Source organism: Eretmochelys imbricata, chromosome 13, assembly GCF_965152235.1.
Source record: "Eretmochelys imbricata isolate rEreImb1 chromosome 13, rEreImb1.hap1, whole genome shotgun sequence".
In the NCBI taxonomy this organism is placed as follows: Eukaryota; Metazoa; Chordata; order Testudines; family Cheloniidae; genus Eretmochelys; species Eretmochelys imbricata.
The window spans coordinates 26,270,859-26,297,144 of record NC_135584.1 but is presented as its reverse complement, the minus strand read 5'-3'; the positions used below and the strand labels follow the sequence as shown (position 1 = coordinate 26,297,144).

Genomic DNA, 26,286 nt, shown 5'->3' with positions numbered 1-26,286 from the left:
CACAGTTCAAGCTGCCATGCACGAGTAAATCGCGCTGGGTGAAAAATTTGTGTAGGGCCTTGTACATTTGCCTCCCTTGCCCCCTGCAAAAAAAAGGTGGTGGTGGGGGGGGGGGGGGCGTGTGGGCGTGCACAACTATTTGCATGATTGGGTCAAATTTGGTGACAAAGTTTGAAACAAAAAGTTCAGAAGTGGCAAAAAAACCGGTTGCGTGACTGTTACTTTGCTGGTGTAGCAGTCGCACAAAAAATTGTTGGCTCATAGTCACGCAGCTCAATTGTCACACTTGCTCTCTCACAGACACCCCACCCTGCCATTTGTTACCAAAGGGGTCGGCCTTGCCAGGCGCATGTTGTGTGCCACTTTGACACAGCCCTACCCATTTGCTGGCCTCTTTTCCTGTGCGTGTCTGTCATTCTTCATGCCTTTGAGCTCATTCTGGTAGCCCTCAAGGGTGCGCCGGGGATGCCCTGCTTGCTTCAGTCCCACTCCCATATGCTGTGTATGCTGGACATAGCAGGCGGGTGAGCCCTTGGAGCATGGCTCCTGCTGGATAAGGGCTGCGCTCACGTTTTGTGGGAGGCGGGGGACGGGTGCAGGTGCACTTTGTGGCAGGTGCATGAGGCGAGTGCGGGCCCCAGAATTGGAAACCTGCTTGTGCCCATTGTGCTAAGCCATTGGGTCACACAGTACAGCCTGATCTGCAAGTTCAGCTCTGGCAGCCACCAGCCACAAAGCCCCGCCCGACCCCCCCGTCCCAACTCGCCATCTGAGGGCACTGGGGGTGCAGCTCCGTGCACCACAGCCAGGGAACTGGCCAGCCAGGTGTGGTAGGGCGCTGCCCTTGTCCTGACACAGCCCCATCCACGACTCCCTGGCATAGTACAATCGCCCTTGCCTTGCTCTCCCCCGCCTGGCCAAGGAGCCTCCTGAGGGATTTTCCCACACTCTTACTTTTTGTTGTGTAGATTATTTTTAGTGGTTTACTGTGACATTTAGTATTTTCTGCCCAGTTGGCACCATTGAGTAAAATGGCTGGCCAGGGCCTCACCCTGCCTCATGCTTGGGCATCCGTCTTGGTGCTCTGCATCATGCCTGGCATGTGTGAAGGCCTGAGTGGCCCCTGCTAGCAGCCACCTCTGCCCCCAGGCCTGCCCCTTGAGTTGCCAGCACTTCTCCCATCCGACTCCCTGTGCCAGGGCAGTTGCTTCACACTTTTTTTTTTTTTTTTGGCGCGGGGGGGGGGCAAGTTCCAGTAAAGCTCTATATTGTGAAAGCATCCAAAGGGCCCAGTCAGAGCCCTCCCCCAAGAGTGTCAGGTGTTGTATAAATACAGCACGGAACACAATCCCTGCTGTGACGGGCTCCACAGTCTAAAGAAGGGGTCGGCAACCTTTGAGAAGTGGCGTGCCAAGTCTTCATTTATTTACTGTAATTTAAGGTTTCACGTGCCTGTAATACAGTTTACATTTACAGCAGCTGGCGGACGGAACCCCAGCCTGGCTGCTTTTATGAAGGGCGTTTGTCACTTTAGACCAGGGGTCAGCAACCTGTGGCACACGTGTGGCCCTCTGCCGGTCTCGGGTTCCATGTGCCGGCCCCTGCCAGCCGGGGTCCCGGCCGCCGGCCCCGCTCAGCCCGCTGCCAGGCTGGGGTTCTGTCCACTGGCCCCTGCCAGCCGGGGTCCCGGCCGCCGGCCCCGCTCAGCCCGCTGCCAGGCTGGGGTTCTGTCCACTGGCCCCTGCCAGCCGGGGTCCCGCCCGCCGGCCCCGCTCAGCCCGCTGCCAGGCTGGGGTTCTGTCCACTGGCCCCTGCCAGCCGGGGTCCCGCCCGCCGGCCCCGCTCAGCCTGCTGCCAGGCTGGGGTTCTGTCCACTGGCCCCTGCCAGCCGGGGTCCCGGCCACCGGCCCCGCTCAGCCCGCTGCCAGGCTGGGGTTCTGTCCACTGGCCCCTGCCAGCCGGGGTCCCGGCCGCCGGCCCCGCTCAGCCTGCTGCCAGCCTGGGGTTCCATTCATCGCAGTGGGCTGAGCGGGGCCGGCGGCCGGGACCCCAGCTGGCAGCAGAGAGCCACTAAAAATCAGCTCACGTGCTGCCTTTCGCATGTGTGCCGTAGGTTGCCGACCCCTGGTCTAAAGTGACAAACTCCCTTCATGGGAGCAGCCGATGGAGGCACCCTTCACCCAGGCCTGCGCCTCACTGAGCCTAAATGAGCTGCCAGGCAGCCCACATGGGGCATGCTTCTGGCCCCGCTAGGTTTCAGTGGAGGAAGAGCTCCTAGTGGGCGAGTAAAAGTCCCTGCCCCGAGCGGCCTGGGAAGCTGTGCAGGGAAATAAGCTTTAAGAACAGCAAGCCCCACGCGGCCCTAGGGGCATTTAGACCACCCCCCGATAATGCACCTCTTTATTCCCAGCTGCCTAATGCTGCCCAGCTGACCTTTTCGCAGGGCCTAGTCCCCCTATGAGCTGTTTCGATGTGCCCCCCCTTGCTGTCTCCTCATTAAAACAACACAGTCCCACTAGTTAAGGGGTGCTGGGGGGAGAGGCAGAGAGTTTTACAGCAGTTTTTACAAAGGAGCATGTGTAGACCCTAAATGCGGGGGATTTACAGACTCTAATAGGAATAATGCTTTCATGCATTATTCCTATTAGAAACATACAGGTGTCAGCTAGGCAATCGCCTTCTGTTCAGACTCTCCCAGAAGAGCTGGAAACCTGAACATAAGAACAGCCATGCTGGGTCAGACCAAAGGTCCATTTAGCCCAGCGTCCTGTCTTCCGCCAGTGACCAATGTTAGGTGCTTCAGAAGAAACGAACAGAACAGGTAATCACTCAGTGTCCCATCCTGTGGGCCATGCCCTGCTTCTGGCAATCAGAGGCTAGAGACACTGGGGTTGCATCCCTGACCATCTTGGCAACAGCCAGTCATGGACCCATCATCCGTTAACTGACCTAGTTCTTTTTTTAACCCAGTTATAGGTTTGGCCTTTACAGCATGCCCTGGCAACAAGTTCCACAGGTTGACTGCATTGTGTGAAGAAATACTTCTCTTTGTGTGTTTTAAATCTGCTGTCTATGAATTTTATCAGATGACCCATGGCTCTTGTATTATGTGAACGAATAAACACCACTTCCCTAGTCACTTTTTTGTCACCATTCACGATTTTATAGCTCTCTATCATACACCCCCTTAATTGTCTCTTTTCCAAGCTGAAAAGTCCCCATCTTTTTAATCTCTCTTCCGACAGAAGCTGGTCCACACTCTTAATAATTTTTGTTGCCCTTCTATGATGCATGGCTAGAAAGGGTTAAACACCCTGAAAAATAAAGAACCTTCAAAAGACATGGGGGAAGATGATGTTTGTGGTTTTGTGTATTTACATATGTATGAGTAGGGTCACAGTGTAATTAACAGTTCCTGCCTATGCTGCATTCTGATCATTCAGAGATCAAAAGAACATTCTAGCATTTAAATGAATTGTAAACACGGGATATCTCTGTGTTCATCTCTCTTTGAGATGTTTAGCAAATAATCTGTGAATGGTGGAGGAACAAGCAAATTGCCTTATGTTAATTCTATAGCTAAGTACTGGTGATGGACCTCCTTCAAAGTCATCCTAATTACCTTTTGTTCCAAATGGAACTCCCAACTTGTCAAAGAGGACATGAAATTGTATAAAAGATCCTGGGGCCCTGATTCTGTCATCTCAAATCTGCTTAAGCTTCATCAGGGGAAGTCTGAGTGGCAAGGCTGAGGTCCCAGTTATGCTGTTACACCCTTGTCATAAATATAAAGGGAAGGGTAAACACCTTTAAAATCTCTCCTGGCCAGAGGAAAAACCCTTTCACTTGTAAAGGGTTAAGAAGCTAGGATAACCTCTCTGGCACCTGACCAAAATGACCAATGAGGAGACAAGATATTTTAAAAGCTGGAGGGGGGAGAAAAGAAGGCTCTCTCTGTCTGTGTGATGCTTTTTGAGGATGATACTAAACTGGGAGGAGTGGTAGATACGCTGGAGGGCAGGGAAAGGATACAGAGGGACCTAGACAAATTGGAGGATTGGGCCAAAAGAAATCTGATGAGGTTCAATAAGGATAAGTGCAGGGTCCTGCACTTAGGACGGAAGAACCCAATGCACAGCTACAGACTAGGGACCGAATGGCTAGGCAGCAGTTCTGTGGAAAAGGACCTAGGGGTGACAGTGGATGAGAGGCTGGATATGAGTGAGCAGTGTGCCCTTGTTGCCAAGAAGGCCAACGGCATTTTGGGATGTATAAGTAGGGGCATAGTGAGCAGATCGAGGGACGTGATCGTCCCCCTCTATTCGACATTGGTGAGGCCTCATCTGGAGTACTGTGTCCAGTTTTGGGCCCCACACTACAAGAAGGATGTGGATAAATTGGAAAGAGTCCAGTGAAGGGCAACAAAAATGATTAGGGGTCTGGAACACATGACTTATGAGGAGAGGCTGAGGGAACTGGGATTGTTTAGTCTGCAGAAGAGAAGAATGAGGGGGGATTTGATAGCTGCTTTCAACTACCTGAAAGGGAGTTCCAAAGAAGATGGCTCTAGACTATTCTCAGTGGTAGAAGAGGACAGGACAAGGAGTAATGGTCTCAAGTTGCAGTGGGGGAGGTTTAGGTTGGATATTAGGAAAAACTTTTTCACTAGAAGGGTGGTGAAACACTGGAATGCGTTGCCTAGGGAGGTGGTGGAATCTCCTTCCTTAGAAGTTTTTAAGGTCAGGCTTGACAAAGCCTTGGCTGGGATGATTTAATTGGGGATTGGTCCTGCTTTTGAGCAGGGGGTTGGACTAGATGACCTCCTGAGGTCCCTTCCAACCTTGATATTCTATGATTTTGCTGGGAACAGAAAAGGAATGGAGTCTTAGAACTTAGTAAGTAATCTAGCTAGATATGCGTTAGATTCTGTTTTGTTTAAATGGCTGATAAAATAGCTGTGCTGAATGGAATGGATATTCCTGTTTTTGTGTCTTTTTGTAACTTAAGGTTTTGCCTAGAGGGATTCTCTATGTTTTGAATCCGATTACCCTGTAAGATATTTACCATCCTGCTTTTACAGAGGTGATTCTTTTACTTTTTCTTCTATTAAAATTCTTCTTTTAAGAACCTGATTGCTTTTTCATTGTTCTTAAGATCCAAGGGTTTGGGTCTGTGTTCATCTATGCAAATTGGTGAGGATTTTTATCAAGCCTTCCCCAGGAAAGGGGGTGTAGGGTTTGGGGAGGATTTTTCGGGGGAAGGACGTTTCCAAGTGGGCTCTCTCCCTGTTATATATTTGTTGGAATTTATTGTTGCCACCACCAAGTGTCTAAGGGGAAAAGGTAAAATAGTTTGTACCTTGGGGAAGTTTTAACCTAAGCTGGTAAAAATAAGCTTAGGGGGTTTTCATGCAGATCCCCCCCCCCACATCTGTACCCTAGAGTTCAGAGAGGGGAAGGAACCTTGACAGCCGTGAATATGATATTTGGACATTGGACTATTACCTATGAACTGAATTCTAAAGGCACTCTTTGCAACTACAAAGCTCACCATCTCTATGAATCTAAACCTCAATTAAGTGAACTCATGTCTGTATGTATATTGATCTTTTAACCATTCTCTCTCTCTTTTGTTGTTTAATAAATTTTAGTTTAGTTAATAAGAATTGGCTGCAGTGTGGTATTTTGGGTAAGATCCAAACCTATACTGATCTGGTGATGTGGCTGACCCTTTGGGGTCAGAAGAACATTTTGTAGATGTGAGCAGAGTTTAAAATAACTTCTCAGTGTACTGGACCTAGGTGCTGATTGGGAGCCAGAGACTGGAAGGCAATAAAGGGGACTAGGTGGTTTTTTTGTTTTTTTTTTTGCTTTTGGATAACCAGTGTGGGGGATCAGAAGCAGTTTGTGACTGATTGGGAGGTTTAACTTCAGTGTTACCCACCAGCCTTGGGAGTATCTGCTCCCCCTTTTGCAGCCTGCCCTGACCTTGACATTACCAGTAAGGGCTGCCCAGAGCACCCCCAGTCACATTGGCATAGTCAGCAGGATCCACAAAACCAGATCACTTGGGTTTTGGATCAGAACCCCAAGTTACTCCAAATTTTAAATTTAAAACAGAGAGGGTTAAAGGTTAAAGTTAGTCACAATGAGTGATCCACAATCATATGAAGCTATGAATACAAAAGACCTTAAAACAACTGCAAGCCTCGGAAGATTTGTGCTCACAGAAGGCTTATCCTTTAAGAAGAAAGCCACTGATCAAGAACTGAAAAATCTGCTAATGGACCTTGACCAGAAAGAGGGTAACCAAATATACCCCAACACTGCCACCTTTTATGTAAATGCTGTTACTGTGAGCTCAGGAGGAAGTAATCCCATAAATGGTGCCAATCCTATGTATGGGGGCGGTAATAGGAAATTCCTAAAGAGTGTAAAAATCAATGGTAAAAGCTTCTAACATCACTCTAGTTAAAGCAGATTTTGTCAGAGAGGACGATTATTTACCAGATAAGAGTGTGAATATTGTAATCCTCTATGAGTTTACTGCGAGTGTGCCTTTAGCCGATATCCACATTGAATGGAATGGTATTAGTTATAGTTGGTGTAAGGAAGCTATTGCCTACAGATCTTTTTATTGGGAATGACATTAAAGCGATGTTTAATCAGAGTAAGGTCATAACCGAGTCCCAGAAAAAGTATAAATGTGAATCCTCTGTATTGTCTGTAACAGACAGGGAAACTTGTGAAAGGGGCGGGGGGAGGGGAGGGTTTGACTCTAAGAAGTTGCATGTGTTTAACCAGCTATGCTATAACTAGGAAGAGTTTCTCTAGCCTTGGGATTGTGGAAAATAGCTGTTTGTCCAGTCAGAAAAGCAGTTTATATGGTGAAGAAATTTCTGAATGTCTGTCTAGTGTCTCAGAAGTGAGTCTAGGACTAGATGATGCGCAGAAAGAATCTCCGGGAAACACTTCTTTGGAGCACATTAATGTTGATGGTCAGTTTGAAGCCCTAACTGAGGAAGGTAAGGGTAGATTTCTGGCGGGTGATGGATTGCTGGCAAGTGAAGTTTGTAAAAGTGAGCCTGAACCAGGTAAAAGTGATGTACTTAAAGTAGCTCTGTCTGATGAGCCACTGTTTGTGGAAAGCAAGAATTTATTTGTTGAAGGAAAAACTGTTTCCAATTGTGTGCCTAATGAAGGAGAATGTACCTCCAGCCCTTTGTCTGTGGAGCAGACAGAAGGTGCCTCAGCCTATGAAGGCTGAGGATATTTCAGTTGTCCCAGAGGTGGTTCTGGACTTAACTGATACTGAGGAAGAAAGCGTTCCTAAGCTTGTATGTGGTAACCTGGTAATATTGCCAGTGAGGAAAGATTGGGTTACTGTTTTTTCAGAGCAGAACAGCCTTATAACTGAACCCACAAGGATGCAGGGGAGAGCAGGCAAACTCTCAGCTCTAGCTACTTTGGATATGACTTGTAGTCTCCTAGTGGACTTGACATCTGATCGCGGCTCCCACTGACCGCGGTTCGCCGCTCCAGGCCAATGGGGGCTGCGGGAAGGGCGGCCAGCATAATTCCTCAGCCCATGCTGCTTCCCACAGCCCCCCTTGGCCTGGAACGGAGAACTGCGGCCAGTGGGAGCCGCGATCAGCCGAACGTGCAGACACGGCAGGTAAACAAACCGTCTGGCCCGCCAGGGGGCTTACCCCAGCAGGCCGCGTACCAAAGGTTGCCGATCCCTGGTTTAATAGGTTATTGATTTAACATAGAAGATGCCCAGAGATTATAGTGATGGGCATCAGTATAAAGCTCCAAGCTAGAAGGCAAATAGTGCCATGCCCCAAGCCAGCTCTCTGCAGGCCACTGGTGATCCCTAGAGCAGTTTGGGACCCTCAAGCACCAATGTTAAATCACTCACTTTCTGAAATTACACAAGATGTAGATGTGAGGACCAGATTGTAAGTGAGATTCAAAATCCACCCTCCAATGCTGGAAGCTAATGTAGCTGCCCAGAATAAGACCTGCTAGTATAAGGCCATGGAGCTGAAAGCAGCAAAAATGTCATTGCAAGAGAAAATCCATTACACGTTCCATGATGGGGGAGTCCCAGCCAGAGGGCAGTTTGTGCCCCACACATTGGAGCTGCCACTCAAACATTCAGCTGGCCAGCTCCAGCATCCGACAGGCTGCATAGAGCCTTTTCTGCAACATGGTGGGGGTTTAAAGCAATCAAGCCAAGGCTGCGAAAACGTGACCCCAGCTGCAGGCCTGGAGCGATCTCAGTTAAGATTTCAGCCATTCTGAGGGGAAAAAGGTGGGTGTTTCTGATTTTGACCCCAATAGACACACATGTAAGCTCTGTTTCATACCCACGACTCACCCCTCCCTCCAGCCCAGATGGGGCCCAGTTCTTGGAGGAAACATGCCCATTCTGGGTAATCCGACAGAAAGAGATCGAGGCTGCTGGGCTTCCCTGTGTGTCTAATTCTGCAAACCTCAAGGATGTCCAAGATGGGCAGAAATGTTTTCTAAAAAAGCATCAGCAAAGGGTCAGCCAATTACCCTAGGTTTTATATAATCCGCCAGAGTAGCTGGGTCTGAACTCAGGATCCTGCCTTCCACAGGTCAGGGGGAGGTGCCTCATGAGAAGAAGCCCGTGCCAGGCAATCCGCTTTGGAACAAAACAAACCTCCTTTATCCCACACTGAGACCCTGTAACACATGGGAGAGAAAGTGGCTGCTGCCATGACAACTGCCCATGGCAGGACACTGCAGCTCCAGGGCTCCCGTGTGCCAGCCGAGATTAGGATTAAGAGGATGAAAGGGGGAAGGGGGGGAAGAGGGAGACCCATGGTAAAACTGGGACACATTTCAACTAGGCAGGGAAGCCAGACTGTCAGTTACATTAACGAATGGCTTTAGCAGAGCTCTGTGTGGCTTGAAAGCTTGTCTCCCCCTCCCCAGCAGAACTTGCTCCAATAAAGGCTATCCCCTCACTCAACTTGTCATTCTAATAGTGCCCAAGTCTCACCCCCAAAGAGCACTCAGACACCTGTTGCCACGGCAGTATCTCCTGCCGTCACTTGCTCTGACTTGGCCTTTGGAGGCTGCCATTTGGGCAGGACTAACCAGCTCCCCCTCGCAGAGCAGGAAAAGCTGATGACTTGGAAGGCCGAGTTTCAGACAACTTTCAAGGGTGCAAATTCAGTCGGACTAAGCACCTGTGCTGGGACCATACCGGCCGGGAATCTAGCCCAAAGCCACCTGCTTGCCCCACTCCTGGAAGTTGGTCCTGCTCCCTTCCTGCCAGATAGAGCAGCCTCTGGGCTCCTTACCTAGAATTACATTAAGCACAATTTAAGGCAATTCAGACCTTGGAACAAGAAGAGTCCTGGATTTATTTAAACCGTGGGACACTGAGGTTTCCTCCAAGCACAAGCCCAAAACAATGGCCTGGGGCAGAGGGTAAGGAGCCCCTCGTCCCCGCAGCATCACTGCTGCACAGAGCACTCGGGAAGCATTTGAAACTTGCATGATTTATTATCCACTTTGTGATGTGTCCCAAACACCTGAGAGCCGAGGGGAGAGCTGGTTCTGAGCGCCCTTCTGCAGCTGGGGCCAGGAGCCGGTCTCTTCCGGGGGAATTCCCACGCAGGAGCGGCTGGGTGTTGTGTACAGCAGGTTGGACTCGGCCCAAAACTGCCTGCCCAAGTGCCAACAGTAGTGCAGTAAGGCAAGAGTTTGTAGTTTTCTTACAAAAAGCCATTTGAACACCGGCCTGACGAGACAGCAAATGTAGGAGAAAGGGCACCACGGCCAGCGGAGTGACTCTGCAAAAGGGGCCTGGGCAGGGCTGTGCATGACCATGTCTCAATCGTTCTCTGCTTAACGTGCTCGGTGTAAAACCAAAACGATGAAAGGGGGTTTCGAATGAGCAGCCCTTCGCGCCCCCTTGTGCTCTGAGAGGTGAGCTGGGTTCTCTCTGGCTTGTGTTGCCGGCACCAGTGCCAAGGAGCCTGGCTCGGATCCTGCTTGGTTTCTTGGAGCTGTGTCAGGTCTGAAGAGTTAAGAGCAGCAGCAAAACTTATCTTGGTCCCTAAAGCGGGTGGCTCTGGCACACAGGGACCAGCGCTGGGGAGTGAGATGCCGTTTTTGCATAGTCACTTTTCTGAGAGTAGCCCCATTTTAATGCTGCTCTAGGTGCGAGGGAATAACACTTTGGGTAAATGTCTCTCCTTGCTAAGTGGCTGCAGCCCATTTGGAGCCCAGGCACCCCAAAGTACTAAGAGGCGCCTTCCGGTTTGGATTTGTATTTCTAGAGAGAGGAATTCTCCCTCCTGGCCTCTCTCCCAAAATCCCAGAGCGGGGCAGCTCAAGGATCTAAACACAAGCCCCAAATAATAAAAGAGGGGGTGGGGTGACACTCTGTATTCCACATGCAGCCACGCTCTGCATGGATTCAATAAGTGATGTTATTTCTATTATTTTGTCCGTTCCCCTGAAACCTCCCAGTGCTGCTGTCCAGCTTCCAAAGGGATGGTCTCTCTTTTCCCTTAAAGGGAAACCCCCAGACTATCCCCAACCCTCCCTCTCCCTGCATTCACTTCCCTTCCCCCTCTTCCTGGTGGTTTGTGTTTCAGTTTGGTGATTTTACTGTACATCCCTCCCAGACGGTTCATGCTATCACTTTCTCTCTGCTATGGAAAGCCAATAGGTTGTCCCCTGGATCCTCTATTCACTGCAGGAGCTGTCCACTGTTTAAGAGACACTCTGATTTCCAGATGCAACGACAGAATGAAGAAACAAGTGTCTAAGTCAGTCAAAGCCAAGTCCCCAGAGCTTGCTGCATGCCAAGCAGGAGCATTACTGAGGAAAGCAATGAAGAAGGAGGAACAAAAGCAGTCTATGAAGAGATTTCCAGTGGCATTCAGTTCCAGAAAGAGAAACATACATCTCCAGTGGTTTTCCCCACAAGTGATGATAATAAATTAAAGGGTTTATGGCCTTAACCCTCTGGGCCTGAGATGCAGCCCTGGGACTGCCCAGGACTGATGGTTGGTGTTGTAGCAGAAAGCACAGCTGAAGGAGGAAGGGAGGTGCTTCAACAGAGGCCACGTGGCCCTAGCAGCAGCAGGTTTTGGCCAGTTCTTATGGTCTTGGCTCTGAACTCAACGTCACTGCCAAAGAGGGTAATCCCATCCAAACCTCAGCCCTTTCTTCCTCCGCAGTAGGTAACATCCCACCAGTCAGACCACTCTCAGGGAACCCTCCCCACCCACCCCAAGCTTTGCGTGTTTTGTATAGAGGTCCATCCCCCCAAGTCATGCAGGGCAGGGTGATTATTTCAGAACCAGCATGGCCTCCGTCCCGTCTTTCCTTGTCAAGTACAGGCCGTGAGTGAGGTAGTACTCTCGCCGGAGGAAGGCGTAGAAATAATCAGAGATGAGCAGGATCTGCAGAAGTGAAACGTACAGGGTGTAAGTGACACTTCATACCAAAGACTAGCTAGTTTTACAGACCACTGATACAAAGCTCTCTTTCCCATATCATTCCCAACCTCGTCTCTCATTCAGGAGAGCAGTGACGACCCAATCTGACCTCTCCCAACTCAGAACCCCAACCTGATTACTTCTAATGGTCTTTAGTTTAAGGTCTGATCACTTCTGAGTTACTGTTTTATTCAGAGAGGACAAGAGCCTAGGAAGGACTAGAAGAAAAGCCACAAATGCTCAGGGTCTAATACAAAATGAAACGAGATAGAGGCTTTTGGAACTTCAATGTTTCCAATACACATTGTACTGACGGGTAAATTACAGGAAGACTAAGGCCCAGCTTTTTAAAGGTATTTAGGTGTTGCATACTGAGCAAAGCAATGCCTATACACCTTTCAAAATTTGGGCCTAAGTGACTTGCCCAGGTTAGTATAGCAAGTCAGTGGCAGAGTGGGAAAGAGACCACAGGAGTCCCAGCCACTAACAACTACCCTCCCTCCCCAATGAATCTATATTTTGCAGTGAGGCCCCATTGTGCTGGGTCCTGTACAAGTGTACTGTACAAGGCACCATTGTTTGTGAAAACTCAAGAGCTGACTCAATGAACAGTTCCATGGGGAAGGCCTGAACTCCAGCATTTAGGGAGGGCTTGTTTTCTGTAACTGCCAACCCAGGCAGCTCCCACAACAGGGACTGGCTTTCGGTGAGTGCCAAAGTTTGGTCATTCTTAAAACACTATTTATTATTTACCCACTTGCCATTCATCCACTGATACCATTGTCCCCATATCTGCCCATCAGCGCTTGGATGCAGTCTGCCCGGGAACAAAGCAGTCACATTCACCAGTGACCCTGACCCATTCTGGAGCTGGAGGCCTTTATAGCACTGTACAGGGGTAGCAATCACTATAACAACCGAACAACAGCGTGTCACAGCTGCAAAGCACTTCCTGAGCATTCATTATGCTACTCAGTGAATTCATTCAAGAGGGAATTTCACCTGACAGCCCTTCTGGGTGCTGACTGGATCAAGGGAATGGGGTGATGGGCTGGGTGTGAGAGGTATGAAGGGAGCTGCACTGTCAGCAGGCGGCAGCTTGGTGGTGGGGCAGATCATGTGGCTGCAGATGGGCGGGCTGGGGCGGGTCTGATGGAGTGGGAAGTGCAGGGGATTGCGGAAGTTTGGGTGGTCAGTGGGGCTGGCGGAGATGGAAAGGGAAAGCACAAGGCAGCAGAGAGCTGGGGCAAGGCTGGGAGAGAAGGAGCTGGGAGGCAGTGCCTGAAGTGGGGTGTGGAAGAAGGCTGGAGAAGACTGGCTGTGCCCAAGGAGAAGAGAAAGCAGCAGCCAGGTGCAGCTGCCGTCAGGCTGCAGTGCCAACAGGAGCACAGCTACCCTTTGATCCGAGGCCCTCAGCAGCACCTCGCTGCAACGACATGTTGCAATCATGGACTTAACATTCCCCACACACCTATGGGAGGTGCATACTTTACACACGGCTGTATTTGAGGCACAGATGGCTTGTGTGTCTTGCCTATAGCCATAGACAGAAGCTGTGTCAAAGCTGCGTTCAGGAGTCTGTCAACAGCATACACCCATTGCCATGGTATTTGAGCACAAGTTCCTGGCTTCCGGTCACAGGCTCAGATCTCCCGCTCTCTCCCGCAGTGCTCACTTCACAAAGATGAGTCAACACTTCCCCGGAAGGCTGTAAAAGCCTTTTGATCTGAAAAAACAATTCGGCTTCCAGCTCCTACATCTTCTGCATCCCCTTCCCCACCCTGACTCTTTATCCCTGAAGAGATCTGCAGCTTAAGGAGCTCATCTCTAACACCCTGAGACAACACAGCGGCTTGCTGAAAAGGATGACGCTGCTCCCAGCCAAGGCCGATTCCTTCAAGCAGGGGCTAGGGCACAGCTTGTTGGACAGGCCGCTCTCACTAGTGAACAGCCACACAGGAGGTGTCAACAGCCTCAAGCAAAAAAGGTTCTAAGTCCCATGCGCGGCAGTGGCAAAGACACCCGTAGTTAATGTTATCTGCTTCCAGGGGAAATCAGTGTTCCCTTGCATGAAGGATGCTGACAACAGGTGATCCCCCAGGGCTGCAACACCTTCCAGGAAGGTAATCTACTCATTAGCTGCACCAGCACAAAGCTTCCATTAATCTTCCCTTCGACTGGCAGCCTTGCTTATGCATGGACATGCCAAGACACAAGCCTGGACCTTATGTGTAGTAAATACACACCCTCTTTCCAGGGGGTTTCTTCCTGGAATATTTATTTTCTCTAGCACAGATGGGGAAATAATTCCCATCCATTGTCACCACAAACATCTCCAGCTGTATGGAACTTTTAGGAGCCCCAAGTAGCTAACTAATTAAGTAATGAGTAATTAACTCCTGGAAGGAGGACTCATTTCTTGGAGGACAGAATTAAGGAGGTAAACAGATCATTAGGTTGAAACACACACTATGTCTGAGCCAGCGAAGATAAGAGGGAGAACACCCAGGGAACCATTTACTAACAATGGACAAGATTAGTTATGGATGTAAAGATGAGGTAAGGAGTAGGTCGAATGTGGACATGCATGGACAGACCATGCTGCACAGGGACTGGTTCCTGCAAAGTAAACACGCCAGTCCAAAAATGTATGATGTAATATATAGTAAATGCAATGAGATGTGTAAATGTATATGAAGGGAAAGGATTTCTGTGTAACTTTGGGTGTGTGGTACACCCTATACCCATTGATGGATACGTCCATCAATGGCTATTAGCCAGGATGGGCAGGGATGGTGTCCCTAGCCCCTGTTGCCAGAAGCTGGGAACGGGCGACTGGGGATGGATTGCTTGATGATTACCTGTTCTGTTCATTCCCTCTGAAGCACCTGGCATTGGCCACTGTCAGAAGACAGGATACTGGGCTAGATGGACAATTGATCTGACGCAGCATGGCCGTTCTTATGTACTCATTATGCTTGAGTCTGATCATCTCAGAGAAGTTTTGCTGTATGCCAAATAAAGACACCTGAGTGATGAAATCTGGAGTCAAACTGAGTTTTTTTGGATCCCAGAGAACTGGATGAAGTTTTCTCCCGGTACTGGACAAGGTGTCTGAATAAGCTGAAAAAGATCTCGGAGGGAATCCCAACACCCCAGACTCACTGCACTGGAAGAAGCTAATGCTCCGTCTCATGTGGCATCCCATCTCTAATAATGGGCAAAGCTGGATGCTTCAGAAGAAAGTGTAAAACCCAAAATACCACCCTTCGCTCTGCAACGTCTTGGGGGTGGGAGGGGTGGGGGGAGTTTCTGTCAAACTCCACTTGTTTAAGCCTTGAGAGCTGGCGATTTTCAATTGGTTAAAGTCCTGAGCAGGGAAGCTACACGTGTTTAATTTAGGCCATTTCCCTCTCCTAGCATCTTGCTAAGAAATACCTGGGCAGAGGAAGGAAGAAAAGTGACTCAGGAAGGGTTTGCAGTCGTACTGGCCACAAGGGTGACCTGTCAGACACTGCAATATTCTAGTAAAAGAGAGATGCACACGACAACTGGTCCCACTCTCTCCAGAGCTGCCAGTAACAGCCACCTCACGTTTTCCCCACAGGGTAATTTCAGTGATGACAGGAATGCCTAGCACTTACATGATACTCTTCTTTTGCAGGGTGCTGTACAGACATTAATGAAGCCTCAGAACAGTCCCATTTCACAGTTGGGGAAACAGAAGTTAAGTGGCTTTCTCCAGACCCCACACCAAGCCATGGCAGTGCCAGGACTAGAACTCAGAACCTAGGCAAGTCACAGCCCCTGCGTTCCCCAGATTCTCCATATGAGGTTAAATCACCTCAGCCATGAGATTGTGAGGCTCAACTCATTAACATCTGGAAAACGCTTCAACAGCCTCATACAGAAGCACCACAGAAATGTATAATATTGTCTATAAATCTGCCTTGTCCTGAACTACCAGGTTAGTCCACAAATCACTCACAATCACTCATTTGCTGCAAGACTTGTTTTGGCCCGTGACTGAAATATTCACATCTTCCAACTGTTAAAAGCACGAGCGCTCCTGTGAACACACAGCTCTGCTGCAGCCAAACAACTCTGAGAGCGGCATCATATGTGCAATGAGAAAACATCTCCGTGCTAGAGAGCTGAGAGTCCCTGGATGGCATTTCTACCTCTCAGCTATCCTTGGAAGTGTAACATGGGGCAATACACCTCTCTGCCTGCAGCATCCTCTTGCTATTAATGACAGGGCAGACCGACTGTAAGGGCCAGTCTACACTGCGAAACAGAATGGGGACAACTGTGTTATAACTGGTTTCCATCACAGGTTGTATGCGTAATTTTGCTGGCGCCCTAAGGAGTCCCAGAGGTGTGGCAGAATTGTTGGTGAGGGAGGCAGTGTTGCCTAGTGGCCAGAACTCTGGACTGGGACTCAGGAGGCCTAGGATCTATTCCTGCCTCTGCCAAAGGGCAGTTGGGGGACCTCGGGCAAGTCATTTCACTGCTCTGTGCCTCAGTTTCCCCATCTGTAAAACAGGGATAAGGAAACTGACCTCATTTGTAAAATGCTTTGCGATCTACTAACAAAAAGCGATACATCAGAGCTAGGTACTATTACTAGTGACAGTGCATTTTAATGTGCACCAACCAGGCTGTCTGCTGAAATAAATATACAAGTGAGTGGGTGCTCTGATGAGCACACATTAAGTTCAAGGTCAGATTGTTCTGGGGCTGAATCTCCCATGTGTGACAGCACAGCGAATAGGCTGCCAGCCCCAAGGAGGGACTGGCACTGCAAAGCTCAGATGGGAGGGTGGGGGGGCACATGGCCACAGGGTGGGTAATCTTTCACTCCAATAGCACAGTCCCCTATCACACAGGCACTTCTCACCTGTCTCCCTTCAGATTTCACCCCCTCATGGAGCATGCAGGGATACTTCCCACAGGAACAGCACAGCTATATTAAAAGCCCTAGAGTCACCACTACCTAGAATACAAATTTTATACAGTGGCCATCTTAGAAAGTCGATAATCAGTTACCACACAGCAGTATACTTAGAACAGGAGGTAAGCGGGGTATCTTAGACACCATGGTATGGTATCTCTTGGGAAGTGCTGATTTTAATGGAACCTTTTTAATGCACAGAAGGGGTCTGAGTTATGACTGCTGCAGGGAACATAACTTTGATTTCTTGATTTCTGTGCCTTTATAATCTAAGACACAGTGTTATATTAATACAGCTTTTAGCATGCAACAATAGCGCTAATCTGGCATTGATTAGCATGTGAGTAACGGTTAAAACAATACTGCTGCCCTGACAGAAGGACAGAACAGGTAGAGTCCCAGGGTGGGCCAACTCCCTGCAATCCTCAACCCCAAGTAGAGGGGAGAGCTTCTCCCTGGAAAAGGCAGGCCCAAGCGGGGACTGAAGCTCACAAAATAATGGTAAAAGTAATCCAAGACCATGGCCAAGGCGCTGTCGGAATATCAGCCCTCACCATTCTCCAGTGAGTGATGTTATCCATCGGTCTACAGATGAAGACTCTAAGGCACAAAGAGATGAAGCGATTTGGCTACAGTAACTCCTCAGTACACCGTGACTATACAATGCCCTGACTGGGGCTGTTACATGTTGCTCTCACATAAATTCTTAAAAACGCCCATGACAGAGCCAAGGCTAGATCTCAGGGCTTCCTGAATCCCAACCTTTTGCTACTTTGCCATTCCTCACAGCCCTTCGCCTTTCTGAGAAGAGAGGCCAGTCACTTCAGATAACCAGCTCTGGCCAAGTCAAGCTGCAGATGCCCTGGCTTCCCTGCCAGTGTGAATGAAGACATCACAAATGCCAAAAACAAAGGCACAAGAAACAACCCTTTGGGAATCCCTATTTTCATTCCTTCCCTTTATGGACCTCGGTGACATGTCGCTCTCACGGACAGTAACCAAAGCGCTAGTCACAGCTCCTTTTTGGGAAGGCTCCCAAAGAAGTCCGCCTGTGACATTACAGCGACATGTTAGCTCTTGTTAAAACAGCCAAGAGTTATGGGATCTTACAAAGAGGTGGTTTATTTCCCATACCCTTTAAACTTTGTGCTGATACGCTGCAGCTTGTGAAAAACTGCTGCACGCACCTTACACTAAAAGCCCACGGGTTAAAAGAGGACAGCACCCCGGGGAACAGATGTGATGTGAACGTGGGTAACAGGCAACTTCTAATGTATCTTGAGCAGGACAGCAAAAGCTTTAAACTGCTTCCTGTGTTTTGTCTGAATTTAGCCTTAGGGTTTTTGCTTAGAGATTGCTCTTGTTCTTCCTTTAGAAAATGAATACAATCCAGTAGAGGTTTAGGAGCCCGTATGATTCTGAGACACACAGCAACCAACCATCGCTCCTTCAACTAGACAGAGCGTGAGAGGCTGCTACTTGTGGGGAAGGTTCCAATCTCCCCCCCATCCCAACTTTAGCCTAAAACTTGCTCCGGATATAAATAAATAATAATTAAAAAATCCGCCATCTTTTCTGGCTTCTCCTCAAAACTGAAATCTCCAAGCAATATGCGGAGTTTGGATTAAAGTGGTCTAAGCCCTACTGTATTTCACTTTAAGGCATAAAATGCATTCAGCTGATTGAAGAACCGTTAAAGAAATACAAACATAACTAAAGGAAAGTTGTGCAAATCTTGTCTTTACACAATCTTGCCACTGTTGACACAAGAGCCTTCTCCTGTGCAGCCCTTGGAGTCCTGTACCTGAACGTCTCATCCACTTATACTCTAACATAACTCCTCCACTTTCATAACCTACCTGAAAATGGATCTTTTCTCCTTGTTTAATATATCTGATTTCTCTCTGTCTTCACTTGTTATTTACACTCTGAAAAGCATTTTAAGACACAAATGAAAGAATTTTCACAAAACAAAGGTTAACTTTGTATTCTATTTTGTGTTAAAATGCATTTGATCAATGGATTTAATGCAATATAAACTGAAGATCCTCCTTTGTTAAGGAAATAACTTTGTGAGATAGATGATTCTCATATGACAAACACATACTTCCTGGGTGATGAGATGACTAAGGAAACATTTTCAAAAGCGCCCAAGTCCTGTTGATCTTCTCTGAGACTCTGGCTCTTAAGTAACTTAGGTGCTTTTGAAATTGTACTTAAGTCTCATAAGGCCTGTACAAAAGTCTCATAATGGCCCTTTTGCCATTGACCTCAATGGATGCAGATATGTAGTATTTATAGCTTTATGACCACCCTAGGTATTATTTTTTATGTAACTGTTGTTATTCTTGGTAATGCATCTTGCTGAGGAGGGGGAAGTTTCCAAACTGGCCAGCTGCATTTGTAAGTCTACATGAAAACAACTCAAGATAACTGTTAAATGACAGAAAACCACTGCTCTCCCCAGACCACATCAGTGGGCAAATAATTAGTTGCCTTCAACTCAAGCTTTGCTGGCTTGCTGTATCACTGGCTAGGAAATCTGTGCACAAGGATCTCAAGAAAGGTTTACACAGCAACACTCTGGAGGGGTAAAAGGGTTTTTGGCAGTTCAGCAAACAAAGGTCGCACACAGACAATTCATGCTCTTGCATTACTATCACGTTATTTTTCACCCTGTTGACTCCCCAGGCATGCTGCAAACTGAAATGGAGATGGAGGCTATATACAAGGGAGAACTCCATCCACTAGTGAAGTGATGATAAGATGCAGGGTGAAACAAGGAAGCTGTTTAACAACATGCAGCAAAGCTATACAACCGGTTAGCAAGTGAAGAAGAATTCTTTGTCTTGCTGAAACTGCAAGGGAATTAAAGAGAGCAGAACATAATTACCCATGCTGGAATGTGGCCAAGTCACTTTTACAACCGTTCCCTCTCCAAAGATTTCCATGCAAACTTTAATGATCACAAGTGGCCAGGACCTCAACAGCACCTGCAACAGCCTAGTACCATGCCGATGTATTGGTTCTGCACTCACTCAGAAAGAAGCAGTGTCACCATGGCCCACATCTCTAGCATCACTACCTGCAGCACCTAGGCATCCCTTGGAGGTCTCCTATTCAAGCACTGACCTGGCCTGACCTTCTAACAACATCACAGCACAAAGTGATATTGTCTGCTGCATGACCCTACACAGTCACTTAATCAAACTGAAGGTGCCAGGCAGAAAAACGGATTCCAATTTGTTTTCTTGAATGTAACAGCAAAATAATTCTAGATACCTTGCAGACACAGCACCCTCCCAAAAATAAATAAAAGGATAGATGTCCAAGGAACTGCTCATTTCAGGACAGCAATTATTTCTGTTTAAAGCTTTAATGGGTATTGTGTGTTTGTGTTTTGGAACTTTAAGATGATGGCTGGCCAGAATGCAGCTTGGTCAGTCATTAACAGCCCTCTGATGACTGCAACATACTATCTGCAGGACAGCACTGAAGGCCAGAATTATTAAAGCCCAGGGATGCTCCAGTTTTGAGAACCTGAAAGTCAAGACAGGAAGGGAGTCCTTGCAAAGCCAACAGGAATGCTGAGGTCACAGACAAGACTGCTTTGGTGCTACCCTTCCTGCCTTTTAAAGCAGACCTGACAAGAAAAGCTGAGAGAGTAACTAATTTTTCAATTCGCTGTCAATTCCAGGAATAGGGTTGAACTCAAAACAAACTTTTTTAGAATTTTCAGTGAATTGAAAAAGTCAGAAAAATTCCATTTTGGATCAGACAAAAACGTTTTGGGTATTTTAAACTTTGTTTTTATAAAGGGAAAGGAAATGAAGGCCTAGATGGTGGTGACATCCCTTATGCCCAATAGCCCAGTAGGATTGGCACTCACTTGGGATGGGAGAGGGGTCTCCCCCTAGGGGAGTACCCTAGCCACCAGGATATGGAGTCACTCTCTCCCCCTGTCTGGCACATTAGCCATTCAAGAATTTTATACAAAGTGGAACAGCTTCAACAGGACAGCCAGAGAGAACCCCACCCCAGGATACCCTATAGTCTAGGGGTTAGGGCACTAACCTGGGGGAAGCCTGGGTTCAAGTCCCTACAACTCCAGAGCAGGTTTCAAACGTGGGTCTCCCACATCCCCAGTGAGAGCCCTAACTACAGGGCTAGTGGTAGGGGGGGAAGTGATGGCAGCTCCTCCCCTCCTCCATTTTGTGAATAGCACCTTATTCCTCTTGTGAATCTAGCCCCACAAAATGAAATGTTTTGTTTTGATACAATTTGTTCTGACATTTCTGGAATTTTTCTTTTTTTAATTTCAGCTGAAACGAGCTGCCAATCTGACCTGAAACTGCATTCTTTGGGGAAAAAACAAGTTTTGTCTGAAGCATTTCACTCAGCTCTACTGAAAAGCGACAAGACTGAGGATGAGCACTGCAGAGGGTCTTCTGTTGACTGAGTCTCCCACCAGACTCTGCCAACAGGGAAAGAATCACAGAAAGGGGTGATGGTCATGCGAAGGGATACAACATTCAGGGATCTATGTGGGAGAAGGACTATGTGCTAATATGTGGCATGTGACACTGGGCAGTTCTCGCTAACAGCGGGGAAGCTGGTCTCTGTAGCTCTTATGCTATCTGCAACAGAAAATCCCCGCTCATGATGTCAAGTCATAAAAGCAGCCAAGACTGTGGATGCCTCTCTAACAAGTTAGGGATGCTACACATCACATCACATTCTGCTGAACAGAATGCCAAGTGAAGATTCAAGGTACCCGACTGGTGAATGTTGTTGACTTGTAGGCAAGGCTCTCCCAGAGGCTTTATAGCATGTTTGTAAGCAAGAGTCTTATGATGCTTTGTAGTAACGTTAAGAGTGGAAAAGTACTGGCTTATGACAACCTTTGTCATATTTCCTAAGACTAATATGTATTTTTAAACATACTAACCACAACAACAGAGGTATGAGTTAGCCAAATGTGAAGGACAAATCACAGATGTTCAGTCATGTAGTTAGATGTTTATAAATGTAATGAGTTAGGAATATACTAAAATAAAATATTTGCAGGCTGGGGGAAAAAAACCTACAGTAATGAAACTTAAACAAGTTGGGTATAATAGACAAAACCAAGACAGTATTTAAAAAAAACTGTCATCAGGTTGCAAGGCATGGTTCTACAAACTTGGTAATATATACTTCTCTTTTGTGTTAACCATCGCTTAATAAATCAAATCAAGCTAAGTTACTTAAGGTCCCCTTACTTAATTATATTCAAACCTGTAATACTTAATTAAATTGATTAACAATGTATAGGGCATTTATTATCTAGTAATACTCTATACATTCCAACTGAACCAACGTCATCAGTAAAGAGATCCCTGCTTTCAGCTTGCAATACTCATGCTATTGCATGGCAATTCCTGGAGATTAATGATCTGAGGGGAGCAGTTCACGTGACTATTAACCCCAGAAAAACCCTGAAGTTACTGCCAAGTCAGCATATTCCTGTCCCAAAAAGGGAGACATTGCAGCATTTCTTAAAGATTTCTAGGATGAACGGTTCACACTGGCAGAAAGCTCAGCAAGCCCCACTGTGGGTACCTTCCAGCTGCATGAGTAATACAGTGTAAAGAACCCAACGTTTAGAACCAAGAATAAAAATGGAAAAGTTACCGAGAGAATGAGAGTGAACTGAAAAGGGAAGCGAGCGTGCCTTTGCCATTATAAATAAGGCGACAGAGACAGGAAGGTACAACTCTCACTGGGGCAACTCCTACCCTATCATAAGTGCTTAGGGCTTGGGTGCAATGGAACTGATGTGGCTCCATCTGCATGGAGGATCAGGGAGTTCACATACAGGGTTCCACACATTCTACCTTCCACTAAGCACAGTAGCACAGAGGGTCCCTGCATCCCAGCGCATGGGAGATTGCGGGGTAAGGTAGGTCAAGTCAGATGGGGAGACTACAGGGATCCACTAGACATAAACATGTGTGGGAGGGGAAAAAAGGGAGGCACGCAGTAGGAGTGCCTACAGAACTCCGTCTGCAGCTCTGAGGGCTTAGTGACAGCTAGAGAACCACTCTATCATCTGTTTGTGACCTGAAGGGCAAAGGAAACATCTTGCTTTTAGAAAAGGAGTACTTGTGGCACCTTAGAGACTAACAAATTTATCTGAGCATGCTTGGGGGTCGCAAAGTTATGCGACCCCCGAGCATGCTCAAATAAATTTATTAGTCTCTAAGGTGCCACAAGTACTCCTTTTCTTTTTGTGAATACAGACTAACACAGCTGCTACTCTGAAATCTTGCTTTTAGTGAGTCATCAGTTTTAATAATGCGCTAACTTGCTATGTCAGGTATTGGGAACATTGTTGAGGCAATCCAACTCCCTGACTCCAGCAGAGATATGGGTCTTTCCACAAACTAAACCTATCCCTTCCAGCAATAGGGACAATTTCCCTCATGGTGCTGTGTTACAAACAAGCAGAATCTCACTGGATGTGAGAAGATTGCTGCCTACCATTGTTTCATTGGAGGTCCCACTGGACCCGTAGGCTACACTTCAGCAGCAGGAATGGTGGGCATGTTAACGTGCGCAGCTGGAGTCTGCCACTCAGCAGACAAATGTGCTTCCTACAGTGATCATCAGTCAACTGTTAATTTTCAGTCCCAGCTGGGACCGTTAAGACATCAGCACGATTAAATCACCATCCTTAGCATCACTAAGTGCTATCCACGTCTAACAGCAGTAAGTGGACACTGATGCTGACTCAAGCCCAAACACAGGTGTGTGGTCTGTTTTTGGACAGAAGCACTAGTGGGAGCATAAGAAGGAGGCCTGCCAACCCTTCTGTTGTGTCTCCCCAGCCCACCAGAAAGAAAGATACATTAGTCAATGTGGGCCACTGATTCCTGTCTTAAACCTGATGATCCTTCCAGCTAGCAGGCAAATACTCCTGCTCTGTATGTCCACATCAACTTTCATCCAGGATCACAAAGTGCTTTCCAACTGTTAATTTAAGTCAGTCCCCGCAACACCCCTGTGAAACAGGTAAGTATTATTCCCATTTTACAGAGGGAGAAACGGAGGCAGAAAGAATGGAAATGACTTGCCTAAAGTTACAGACAGAGGAAGAATTGGGAACAAAATTCAGGACTTTCAACCTTGTGGCCCTCTCTCCAGACCAATCATCTCTGCTGATTTGGACAGCCTTTCCTTGCACACCTACTCCTCTGCACAAGAGGTGAAACTGCTTACTGCACTAGGGATTGGTTGTTTCTGACAGGTGTTCAGAAAAGTGTTTGGGAGAACAGACAGCCAAAACTTCTGAGCATAGAAATTGCACAAGAAACTATGGAAGTCTGAAGTGATCCAGTAAGACTGAGAACACAACCCTCTATGCATTTTCTTTCCATTTACAAAGCTACATGAAATTGCAATTTTACTGCTCCCCTCATACATTAGCAACGTGCATATTTAGAGGGCTAAAGAACCACCACCTGCCCCTGATTTCTCCTATGACCCACTGATTATGCTATTTTGATCAGTATCTTTATAGCCATTACCCCCACTCTTACCACTGTTTGCTTTCACGTTTCAGAACTTTCACCCTTTATAAATCTACTGTGTTTCAACTGCACAAAAGGCTCATTTCTGGCCTCTCAGTAAGCTTGCCTGTCTAGTACAAGGTGACGCACACACACCCAGAGTGCCAAAATGTTAGAGGTGGTCTAATTTTTAACATGAAAAGAACATTCAGTTTCTTCAAAGGGCGAACAAAGTCTAATTGTTCTGCATGTGAAATTGACGCAAGGCTCGGTGAAGATCAGCAATATGAAATGGCTTAGTTACTCCTTTAAGTTTTCTGCACACAAGCTGTAAATGGGAGAAGTGTGGATGAAGTTTGGGGGATCTGTCTATTGCCGGCAAATACTAGTTTACAAAGAGGAAAAAGAAATTAGCAGGTTGCCGAAATTGTGGACAAGGGTCTCAATCCCATGAGGTGCTGAGCATGTTCAATCTCAGTGAAGTCAATGGAACTGGGGATGACCAGCACCTTGCAGAACTTGAGCTCAAGAGGAGGAAAGAAGATTATCTGGGTGCTTTTGGGTATTAACTTTCCTTTTTAGGACGTTAACTTAAATAGAAGCTTTTACTGCTGTTTTACAAATCTGCCAGCTTCCAAACCAGGCACCTGGGATCCTTCCTCTGTTTCCAAGCTACAGGCTGTATATTTTGCAGCATAAACTGCACAGAACATTAAGATATGGTTCAAGTAATCAGACAGAACAGTTCTGCTTCTTCTTAATGTGTTAGAGCCTCGTGACTAAGCTCTTGGCAGTGACGATCTCAGCTTGACAAGAGAGCCAGGGTGCTTGCTACAATCAGTGCAGGATGCACAAAATGGACCATATTCTGTAACAAAGGAGTTCTCAACCTTTTTCTTTCTGAGGCCCGCCCGCCCGCCCCCCCCAGCACGTGATAAAAGCCTCCATGGCCCACCTCTACCACAACAGTTTTTATGCATACACAGTAGATTAAAAGCCAGGGCTGGCACTAGAGGGTATCAAGCAGAGCAATTACCTGTGGCCCTGCACCACAGGACGCCCTGCAAAGCGGAGTTGCTCGGGCTTTGGCTTCAGCCCCCCACAGCTTGGGCTTCGGCTTTCTGCCCCGAGCCCCAGTTAGTCTAATGCTGGCCCTGTTTCTGGTTTATTTTGGAGGATCCCTTGAAACCTGCTCATGGCCCCCCAGGGGGCCCCGGACCCCTAGTTGAGAGCCAGATATCGCTTATTTGACAGCCACGTAACCAGGCACCCAGCTGTGCTGCACAAGTGTTGCCAATTGCCTCATTTTACTAACCTGCCCTACATTGAACGTCAACGTGATGGCATAATAAAAATTGGAATTGGCGCTTCCTGCGTAAATCCAGAGATGCCAGAGCACTGGGAACAGCAGGGAGCAGACAATGAGCACGCAGGAGAGGATAAAGATGTTCCGAAGGACTGTAAGAAAAAACAAGGATATTATAACAGTGTAGTTGAGATACTAACAAGCAGCTGACCTCATGTCATCTGAGGATGGTGCTTAGTATGTCTACAGCACCACCCAGCAACTTGGAGGCACTAATTAGAGGGTGTTTCTCTCCACCAGCACAACCTTTCGTAATGATAAATATTTGCTATAATAATCCCGCTATTGCGGATAATAAAACAACTGGGATTTTTCTTTAAAAGAAAATAATTTTGCCTGTTTAATTTTAGATTGAATCCCCCCTTTTGCGGCTCTTGCTTCTACTTCCTGGTTTCCAGCAAGTGCTGCTCTGATGACAGCAAAAGCGAGAGACCCCTCAACAGCAGCAGGGGCAGTGTGTCTGGGTTATTCAAGAGCCATTAAAGCTCATTCTCTGAGAGGGATATTGCACCTCACCCCAGCATCCAATCAGGTTACTGTGCTTGTCTACAGGAGAGCCGAAGTGATCAATTATTGAAGGTATCCAAATCACTTTGGATTAGCCTGGAACCCAGGGGAGCTTTCCAACTGGCTGCCAATGTTGTCATAAAGGATGCAGACCATTCTCCCCTTAATATATTAATTCCCTTTTCATAACTATAATAGGACATTGCAGGATAATAGAATCATAGAAGTGTAGGACTGGAAAAGACTTCAACAGGCCATGTAATCCACCCTTCTGCACTTAAGGCAGGACTACATAATAACTAGACCATTCCTGACCAGTGTTTGTCTAACCTGTTCTTAAAAGCCTCCAGTGAGGTACTGAACCATGATTGTCCTTCTCGGGTAGCCATGGTCCCTTGGCTGTATGTGTCTGGAGCTC

General features: G+C 47.3%; 1 protein-coding gene across 1 annotated transcript in view; it reads right to left on the bottom strand.

Annotated features, from left to right (window-relative positions):
• Positions 1–9,522: 9,522 nt before the first annotated feature.
• The window catches only part of PIGU (phosphatidylinositol glycan anchor biosynthesis class U), a 43,824-nt gene continuing 27,060 nt past the window's right edge, over positions 9,523–26,286 (bottom strand). Inside the window, exons 11-12 of the mRNA XM_077832391.1 lie at positions 25,311–25,453; positions 9,523–11,455 (exon numbers count right to left, since the gene is read on the bottom strand). Of these exons, the coding sequence (XP_077688517.1) occupies positions 11,342–11,455; positions 25,311–25,453 (257 nt within the window). The 3' untranslated portion in view covers positions 9,523–11,341. The remainder of the gene's footprint in view (positions 11,456–25,310; positions 25,454–26,286) is intronic.